Below are 10,382 nucleotides of genomic sequence, written 5' to 3' on the forward strand. Positions count from 1 at the left end.
TGGAGTCCCTCCCACGGCTGCAGCCCTTCCCGAGCTGCTCCGGCGTGGGACTCCCCCGCATGCTGCAATCCTCCCCGCGCTGAATTACAGCAGTGGGGCTACCTTTTCCCATGAGACCCTGGCCTTCTTCGGGCACAGAGCCTTGATCAGGCAAGCAGGAGCAACAGGCCATAAATCAATGTCTGCTCCACCGTAGATCTCCATGGGTGGCAGGGGGGGGCCGCCCTGCCGTCTCCCCACAGGATACAGGGGGGTCTCTGCTCCGGCACACCTCCCCCCTCCTTTCTTCCTCCGTTCCTCCACTGACCTTGGTGTTCATGCAGCTGCAGCAACTCCTCCTCACAAGTCCCACTGCCCTGTCACCACGTCCCTTCTTAAATACGTTATCGCAGAGGCGCAGCTGATTGGCTCAATTTCCCAAACAGAAGTGGAGCTGACGTGGAGCTGGGGGAGCTTCGAGAAGCTTCTCACAGGGGGCCTCCCCGATAGCCCCCTCCCCTGCCACCAAAAAACTCCACCACTCACTCAACCCAGGACAAAGGGTAAATGGAGATCTACTCCACGGGGACCTCCCTCGCTGTCCCTCGTGCCCCGATACAAAGTTCGACCCAGAACCCGTGAGTTCCTGAGCTTGCTGCCGTTACGACCCAGACAAGTGTGCTACTGACCTCTATTTATTGCTACTACCACTATTCTGAAATAAACGGTCGATCCCTGGCGCTGTGGGTCAGGAGTCTGTCAGGAGGGCTGGGGCAATGGGCTCGGGGGACGGGGGGGTGGTTTCAATTCTTCCGGGGGCTGGAGGGTGCTGGGCTGGTCCCACAACAGCTCGCCGGCTGTCGGACGGACGTGGAGGCCGGGGTGGAGGTGGGCGGGCCAGGCATCTGTCCGGGCTGGCGAGGGCCGGTCCCCTGGAGCGCTGTGGCAGGCCGGCCAGTTCTCCAGGCAGAGGTGACGGCCGCTGGTGTCGGGTCCAGCTCTCAGGGGTGCCGGGGTGGGCCGTCCGGACGGCTGTCCGGGCGCGAGGGATGGCTGCTGGGGTTGGGCTAGGCTCCTGAAGCTGCGGAGGGGCGCCTGTGGAGAGAGGAGACTGCTGAGGCCCCGCGGCGGCTGCGGTGCCGGGTGGGTGCCAGGGTGCGGGGCAGCGTGGGCACCCCACGGGTCGTGGGCACCCGGCTGCACGTGGGAGCTGTGGGCACAGAGAGCTCTGTGCAGAAAACAGGGGTGCCCTGCGCCCCTCGGCTGGGGCTCTGCTCGCCTCCCCACGGCTCATCTCCTCTCGGCCCTGAGCAGCCTGACCTGCCTGCTCTGCACGTGCCGCCAAGGGCACTTGACCCCGGCAGAGCGAGGGGCCCAGAGCTGGGCACGGCACTGCAGGGCCAGGAGAGCCTCCTGTTCTCCTTTCTCGGCGTGCCTGCCAGAGACCAGCACTCGGCTCCCGTGCCCGTCCCTGCCCAGACAAGGGGACAGCCTTGTCTGTCGGAGCGTTTGGCCGGTAACTATCTCGGCACGCCAGAATACCTGGCCTCTAGATGCTTCGTGGCTAATAGCAGCCATCTGACACACAAGTTTGGCAACACTCACTGTTTTCGCTTCCTCCACAGGTGGAACACACAACAAAACACCATCCCAAGCAGCATGGAGCCCAGGACTGCCACTGGCACCCTCCACGCAGTACTCCATGAAGTTTCCATGACCCGCAGCATTTGCATTTGTCTTGCCACCCACACCTGGAGGAACAATGCTCTACGTTAGCGTGTCCCGCACGCTACTGGTGATCTCACAGGAGGTCTGACGTTGCCAGGAAATGTTCCTTCGCACTTGCTTGGCCTCCCTGAACCGGTGAACGTCCTGGGGCTGCACCGTTTCCTTGGTTTCGGTAGAAGCCAAGGAAACTCCCAAGGCCGTTGCAAATCAACGCGCTCTGGAGCCTCTCTTTCTGCTCTCAGCTTTGCTTGCACTCTGGGGTGGCCGTAACCCAGTTTTCGCAGTGTCCCCGGTCTGCTCCCCCTTCTCGGTCACCTTCCGCATTTGCGCACAATTTCTGCTGCGCTCGCCCACCTCCACTCTCCGAGGCTCGCTGCTAGTGCTGCTGCATGGAGGCTCTCCCTGGCCCTCTGGGACAACTTGTCCCACTGAACTGAACTCATGAGGCCAAATGGAGAGCACGTCGGGGAGCACAGCTCCCGTTGGACCGATCGACCCTTTGAGTGAGATGGACAAAAGCCATCCCTGCCTCAGGGAGTGCCACCCCCAGCTCTCCCTCCCCAGCTCCGCACCCACACCCTGAGGGGACAGAGTCAGGCCCTCTCGGGAGACACCTGAACCTCGCCCTCTCTCTTCGCCTTCCCTCCAGCATGGGCCCTGCTTGCACACCGCCGCTTTTGGGGACGCGTCTCCCACTTATGGCCCCCTGCCAGACGGCTCAGTACCTGGACTGCTTCGAAAAACTTCATATATCCTGGCGCGGTGGGCGTTCCCAGGCTTGGACAGAACTGCATAGAAACCAGAGAAAGGGAAAGCCTCAGAGAATTGGGGACGCGTCTCCCACTTATGGCCCCCTGCCAGATGGCTCAGTACCTGGACTGCTTCGAAAAAATCCATATATCCTGGCGCGGTGGGCGTTCCCGGGCTTGGACAGAACTGCATAGAAACCAGAGAAAGGGAAAGCCTCAGAGAAAGGCAAAACCTCAGAGAAAGGGAAATGGCTCAGGCGCAGAGGTTGCAGGAGGATGGTGGAGGTTTCCCCAAAGCCTGTGCCCGACATGTCAGTGCATCCCTTTGGACCTCAGGTCACAGGAGGGATCCCCCGCTGCCGTGCCTGGGGCCTCTAGGGACCCAGGGCAAGCTCTGGCCTGCAGCTATTGCAGGGGGGTACGTTCCATTAAGAGTCGCATTTCCCATCATCTGCTGAGCGTGGCTCAGATGGTCTTGTTCCCCAAATGACTAAGTTCTGAAAGTCCTGTCAACGGGGTGTGGTGGGAGGTGAGCATCTCTCTGCATCCACGGAGGGTTACGAGGGAGCATCTCCCCGGCGCGCTGACAGCAAGCACCTCCACAGCCCAGAGGTGACCGGCATCCTCAGAGAGCCGGTCCTGGCTGCTGCTTTTGAAGCACTCGCTCTGTACCACCAACTCTTTTGGGTTGTGCTGCCGACAGGACGCGCGGTAGAGGGCACTGGGGGAAGAGCCTGAAGACACGGAGTGATTTTGATGCGTGGTGCTGGAGGATCAAAGGACGGCAATTACCTGGGAGGCCTGTTGACTGAATTGCCCCCGTTTTTGCATCAGACACTCTCACTGCCTGACTGCGTCCTCCCTGAAACGCCTCGTTCTCCACAGTCTCTTGGTCCGTCTCTTTAGAAAGAAAGAAGGACAATTGAATTAGAAGTAACCGTTCCTCATCAGGAACACAGTATCTCCAGGAGGCCATACTTCTCAACATCCCTTCATGACGCTTAGAAACAAAGCCGGGACATTTGGGGGTGTACCTAGTGCCTAGTCCCAATGACATGTCATTCATGGAGGACAATTTAAGCACTAGACCCTTTCCACTTTAACCAGCAGACAGAAAATCCTGACCTGCTGGGAGACTAGGAGGTTGCACGTGAGCTTGTTCGCATTCCACTTAGTGCATTTTTGGCAAACGGCAAGATGATGGTAAATGACAGAATCTGTCAGAGGGGACAGGAAGATGCTGTAGCCAGTTCAGCTGGGGAAAGAGCCCTTCTGAGAAGCACTTCCCATTGTGTCAACTCCATCCCACGGTCAGGGTAACAGACACGCATGGTGGACTGAAGCGCCAGCTCTTGCAACCATACTCTGGGCATTTTCACAAGTGGCACTGACGAGCCCGCAGTGCCCCGAAACAAGAGGACAACCACAACCGACCGATCCAAAGCACGACTAGACGCAGGCGCAGCTAAACCAACCGAGACTGAATTCACAGCCCTTCATTTGAGCTGCCTTCAAGTTTGGCGTCTGGCCTCAAGCTGGGTGTCCAGCTTGTACCTTTCCCTGGCACCGAGGTGTCACCGACCGTCCTCAGGCATCAAGAACGACGAGGCTGGACCGGGTTGTGAAGGTGGGGCTTCTCCGACCCTGGCCAGGGCACGCCTGCAGCCCTGGCAGTGTCCGCTGCTCTCAGCTACCCCAAGCTGCCTGCGCATCCTCTCCGCAGCCCAAGGGCACTCTCCCCTCGGGTGGGCGACCGGCGGGGTGCTGGCCCTCTCATGACTTGTCAGGAACCAGCTCCTTGGCAAGTCTGTCACACATTCCAGGCGTGAGGAGCACCAGTTCCTGCCAGCTGGGTACCAAGGTCTGCCCAGAACAGCTCTGACCCCGGTAAGGCTCTAACCGGGGCAGCAGCTGGTCCTGGCACTCGGTTTGAACCGCGACTGGCAGCAGAGAGTCGGGCATCTCTGCAGCTCGCCAGCGCCTGCAAGGCGTGAAACTGAGTGTGGCCGCAGTGAGGCTCTGAGCGACCCCCTCCTCCTGCTGTGCAGGCTACGGCTTGTCCATCCACGCCCCCAACACCTCCGCTTCCCACGGCTTCTGGTGAAGAGCAATCATCTCTACCCACCATGTGCTGCTTTGTCCAGTTCCTTCAGGACTCCCTCTAGGACTTCTGATGACCGCGGGGAAGATTTTTCCATTTCCGCTCTGTACTTGGCTCTCGGAGGACCTGAACGGAAAGCACAAAGTTAAATTTCTGGCAAATAGACTACTGGGAATGAGTGCTTAGTCTGTGAGTCAGTCGAGACTGACCACTCACCCCTGCGATGCCAGGTGAGCTCCAGCGCAAGATCCAGCCGAGAAGCGGGAAGAGCCCTCCCTGCACCCACATCTGCAACCAAACACCCACGAGAAGTTTCCGTCACGCGCTGGGATACAATACACTGACACAGCTGAATAGCAGAACATAGAAGGGCATCACGTAACGACCTGGCACACACAGTGCAGGTCGTCTGCATTCTCACACCCGCAAGAGATGCCTCGCCCACATTTGGCCTTTGAGCTGGCAGCTCCCAAGGGAAGCAAGAAGCCGGGACGTACCCACGCGATCTCCCTGAGCGTCAGCCCTGGAAGCCGGCTGGGAAGCTGGGTAGCCATCGCCTCCAGCCACGTCTGTAAACAAAGAGAACCGAGAGGCTCCCATGAACTGTATTTCACTATACAAAACAATACAGGGGCGTGAAGGCAGTTCAAACAGGGGATTGCTCCATGGCACTCGTCCCCCCCCTCCCCTCAGGAGCACTGTGCAGACAGGTACTGGGGGCCTGGGCCACGCTGATCCAGAAGGAAAGCGTGCACGGAGGTATCGCTCCGGAGAAAGGACTCCCTGCCGCTCACACCAGCTCCAAGAAACTCAGCCCAGCAAGCCCGCTGGCTTTGCAGCAGGCGCTGGAAGCAGCGCAGGGTTGGAGAGGCTGGCCCAGACAGCTTCCCAAGGCAGAGTGCCCTGGGGCACATCAGCGAGCCCAACACATTCGCCCCCTGCTCTTCCGCACGGCGGAGCGTCGGCCAAGAAACTGTTCAGTTCAGTGTTGTCCTGGGCACAGAAAATGAAAACCTAGCTGCTCCCTCATTCCAGTGACGTACCTGTGGGATCGCCCTGAGGCTCCCAGAGAAGATCCGGCGGAGAATTCGGGTGGCCACTGGCTACGGGCACAGCTGTAATCAAGCATGTTCCCATTAGATGTGGGGATCTGCTTCTTTCTGGGTGACCTGCACTGACTGGAAGGGGCTCAGGTAACGACAGGGGAGCCAGCTGTGGGTGGAGGTTTATTGCCGAAGCTGCAGAGGGGCCTGGGTGACCTGTTTGCTGCACCTGGAGGCTTTCAACAGACTGTTCTTTCCAGGCCACGTGCAACAACACCCCTCAAGGCCCAGCGGATGGACAAAGCTACGTAGGGCCCCTCGGGGATTTTTCTCACGGGGAGGTCTCTTCTGTGCACAAAAGCAGCCCACGTGAAAGCAGCGGAGGAAAACAGCGATCACTCATTCACACGTCTCGTGGAGAAGAGAGCCCTGGCCAGGCAGAGGCTGCTGCAGCAGCGCTGCCCTGTCCGGTCGCCATCTGCTCCCCGGGCTGTGGGCTGGGGACGTGTGTCCCACGGGGACCCGGGTTCGCCCAAGGAGAGGGAGCACTGCAGGGCTGGGGCAGGAACGCTCCTCTTTTCTTTCCTGAGCGGCCAGATCTCGCTCAAGGCCGGCCGGCCCCGAGGCTGAAAGCCGGGATGCCGCCGGGGAGCGGCAGAGCCACCAACCTGGGCCCATCTGGCAGCGAGCAGCCCGGGGAAGAAGTGCTCCCGCGGGCTCTTGCCTGGCTCCTGCAGTGCTGCTCCGGCCCTGGCACACAGCCCGGGGGAAGGCTGCCCCGGGGCAGGGCGGCACAGGGCTGGCTCGAGGGACGGTTGCTCCCCGCCGCCCCCGGCCCCACCGTTCGTTCCCCTGGAAAACGCCCCCACAGCGGCCGCAGCCCCCTGCGCCTCCCCGCAGGACATCTGCCTCCCACTGCCCGTGGAGCTGGGCACGGCTCCCCCGGCCCGGCCCGGCCCCGCTGTCACCCCGAGGGGCAGTGGGTGCCGGGCCGCGCTGCCAGGGCTGGGTGCTGGCCCTCACCTGCCCGCACGCCTAATCCCCGCGCTCGCCACCGCGCACCGCTGACACGCCGGGCTTGCAGGGCCACCAGGACGAGGAGGAGGAGGCGGGTGGGGGCCATGGCCCCCTGCGCCTGCCCCGCGCCGCTGCCGCTGCCGGCACTGCTGAAGCGGTGCCCGCGGCACAGCCCTCCAGCGCCGGGCGGGGCCCGGCAGGGCTCTGTGACGTCAGAGCCCGGCCTCCGCGCGTCACCGGGCCCCTGGGGCACCGCCCCTGCCCCGAGCACCGCCCCCGGCCCGCCCCGGCCCCCCCCGGCCCCTCGGGAGGGCGGGGGGCGCCTGTGCCAGCCCATTGCTGCCCCCGCGGCGGGGCCCTGGCAGGCGGGGGACGCTCACCTCATGGCCCTGCCCCGGGGGGGAAGGGTCAGCTTGGAGACCCCCGGAGAAAGATTCCGCCGGGGGCGAGAAAGACGTTCTCTGGGTCTGGGAAAGGCAAAGGCATCCCTCACCGGCAGAGCGAGGAGATGGCCTGCTTGGAGCACGGGCACCCTGCACACCTCGGAGGGGCTACGTTGCCAACTTGGCCAGCAAACTCAAGCTCCGCGGCTCCTTCGCGGAACTCGCCTCCTTCTAATGCTAAAAATCCCGCCGGCAGGTCAGAGAGAGCCTTGTCCGGGGGAAGAGCCTTCCCCTGGCTGGGGCGTGCCACCACACGCGTTGTGGCAGCAGTGGCAGAATTGCACGGGAACTACTGTGAAGAATGTAATATAAAGCATTTTGCTTCAGCCATGTCAGAAACAAGCTCATGTATATTAAAAAAAAAAAAAAAAAAGTTTTACTTGGGGACAAAGTCAGTGGAGCAAAGAACACAGCGCTGGGCGCAGTGGCGCAGTCTGCCCCAGCTGGGGCTTCTTTCTGTAGAGCCTCCAGGAGATTTCACTGGTTGAGCGAAAACGGCGGGTTTTCTCCTCTTGACACCTGCCCAGCTCCTTTTTCTTGGTTTCTCCGAGGCTGTCTCTCTCAGTACTTTTCCACTGCCCTCTCGGGTGGTTAGTGTGTGTGTGTGTGGGGGGGTGAAGTCCAGGTCCCTCTCCATCAGGAGTTCTTTGCTTAACCCTTTTCTGCTGGCTGCCATTCCTCCCCAGCCCCCCCATCCAGATTCCCCTTTACATGACACCTAACCACAGACCCCACCCCCCCATCCTCTTGCTTGCCCAACTCCCCACAATGCTCAACCATATGCCTAACTTGTGATCACAAAAGGCTTGCTTAACTGTTATAATTTTAACAATACTGCTTTAATAAGAGTAACTCAATAAAAGGAATTGTTTAATCACTTTTAGCGAAAGCAAAATTCTTCTGTTACTTCTCCCAAACCACCCCTTTTCTTTTTAATACCATATTTTGCCTGAGCTTACTAACACTTGTCTCATTCTTTTCTGAATATCCTATCTTTGTGGGCACCAGCTGATGCAGCCATTTCAGGGTTTACCGGCATAGCTGCTATTTGCATCCCCTCAATAACATGAGATACTAGCCATATAAAGCAGGGTATTAAACATGGTAAAAACAAGCAGCCTGTGACAGCACAAAGGACGTAAAATACAACCTTTTCCCACACTCTGATGTTGGACATAACAATAAATCACTTGTTGCACGGATTTGCCGCTATTAGAGCGAACTAGATCAGGATGATGAGCGGAGGTCCAGTATAACATATACTCCCACCTCTCATGCCCATGGGCATGCAGCCCACAGCTGAGATAAAGGTCTTCTTGGTGACGAGCACAGAGGTTAACCTGGTCTTGCCCTCTACTGTTTTCAAATGTAACAAATCCGTGTTTTAACAGTCAGTCAATTCAAGTGCAGCTCCTTTGTAGCCACTTCCTTTGTTTCTAAGCAAACGTTTTTTGGCTCTTTCTGTCAGTGTCCTTCCACCGACTCTCAGGGACATCCCAAATTTCGGGGACTAACCTCCTTTTCCCACAAATCAAGGTTACAGTTCGTGCCCCTTCCCTATACTCACAGTCCCTGTTACAGTTATAACACAATTTTCTCCATATACAATACCACCTGCGGTTACACGTTTCACACTCACACAAAACCCACGCTTCACGAAATTCGTGTATGCACTCGAGACGTGGTATTACCCTAATAGGTTGATTTTCTAGCAATGCCCGATCTAACCCAAAACGCTCATAGTCTATTACCAAACAGCTTTTTCCCTGATATCTTTTTGTGGTTCCCCATACAGCGAGTAAGTAAATTTTCAGTGTCACGCCCGAACCCAGTCCCCTCCCGACAAATTTATTTAGTCCTTTTGAGGTAGACTCGTAGTTATCACTTGATGGTACCACAGTCCACTCCCGAGGCTTTTCCACCGGTCCTTTTCCTCGGGAGGCAGGAGTCCCACCCCTTTTCTTTTGTTCGGATCGCTGTCTCGGTGGTCAGCAGCACCTGAAATGGACCTTCCCACTCGGGAGTTAAGGATTGATCGTTCCACACTTACATACTGATTTTCTACTTCTGTGCTGACAATATCCCTGTTATTACTCATACATGGTAATCCAAACATCATTTCATAGGGAGAAATTCCCAGGTCCGCTCGTGGCTGAGTACGGATCCTTAATAAGGCCAACGGCAGGCATTTAATCCAAGGCGTCCGAGTCTCGATCATTAACTTAGTCGAGGTTTGTTTTGAAATTTGATTCATTCTTTCTCCTCTTCCAGAACTTTGAGGGTGCCACAGGGTGTGCCACGCCCATTCGATCCCTAAAGCTTCAGATAGTTGTTGTAAGATTTTTGAAGTGAAATGTGTTCCTCTGTCTGAGTCTATTCTTTCTATTAATCCAGAGCTGGGGATAATGTTTTCCAATAACACCTTGGATCCCACGCTTGCCATTGCTCTTGGTGTGGGGATTGCTTCCACCCAATGAGGTAAGTGAGCCACTAATACCAACAGGTACTTCCACCTTTGTATTTGAGGTAGCTCTGTGAAGTCTACCTGGAGGCTCTTGAAAAGGCCGTATGGCTAGCTCCCATCTCCCAGCCACCTTTCCTCTCATTACCTTTTTGTTCACTTTTTGACAAATCAGCAGCTAGTTGTTTAGCTGCCGTGTTTATTCCTATATACCCATATTCTGTAAGAAAAAATCACAAAGCGCTTGCATTCCCCAGTGTGTTTACTGATGCATTAATGACAGAAGTTCTCGTGATAATGTTTTGTTTAAAATCTGCTTTCCATGGACTGGTAAAGTCCATTTTCCTTCTGGATATTTTTCAGCCCCTATTTTAAGTATATCCTTCTCCTCTTGTTCTGTGAAATTCCCGACTTAATTCTCATAATCCCCTGGCGTTACTACTGCTGATGACTCTGTAGCTGTTTCTCTGTCTGCTTGATCTGCTAAGTTATTCCCCCTTATTTCCATCGATGCTCCCCTCTGATGCCCTCTCACATGCACAATTGCAATTTCTGAGGGGAGATTCAGGACTTTTAAAACTTCTCTAACCACCTGCTCGTGTACTAGCTCCTTCCCTTTTACATTCACAAGCCCACACTTCCCCAAATTTGTGGACTACTCCAAATGCATACTTTGAGTCTGTGTACACTGTCCCTTCCTTATGTTTCAAATATGTCCACGCCTGTTTCAGGGCATAGAGTTCACAGACCTGCGCTGACCACCCAGCAGCTATTTTCCCTTTTTCTAACACTACCATTTTCTGCCCATAGATAACTGCATAACCTGATATTCTTTTCCCTTCTAGGCATTGAGAGGACCCA

General features: G+C 56.8%; 1 protein-coding gene across 1 annotated transcript; it reads right to left on the bottom strand.

Moving 5' to 3' along the window:
* Positions 1-2,403: 2,403 nt before the first annotated feature.
* LOC122154432 lies at positions 2,404-7,391 on the bottom strand. Its single transcript, XM_042802799.1, has 8 exons — positions 6,624-7,391; positions 5,601-5,672; positions 5,055-5,126; positions 4,774-4,845; positions 4,582-4,683; positions 3,249-3,356; positions 2,581-2,643; positions 2,404-2,495 (listed from the first exon to the last, which is right to left on the bottom strand). Exons 1-8 carry the CDS (start codon positions 6,952-6,954, stop codon positions 2,404-2,406), a joined length of 912 nt encoding a protein of 303 aa, XP_042658733.1. The 5' UTR covers positions 6,955-7,391.
* Positions 7,392-10,382: the final 2,991 nt, after the last annotated feature.

The sequence above is a fragment of the Tyto alba genome, unplaced genomic scaffold, assembly GCF_018691265.1.
Source record: "Tyto alba isolate M040663 unplaced genomic scaffold, T.alba_DEE_v4.0 Super-Scaffold_100000100237, whole genome shotgun sequence".
NCBI lineage: Eukaryota > Metazoa > Chordata > Aves > Strigiformes > Tytonidae > Tyto > Tyto alba.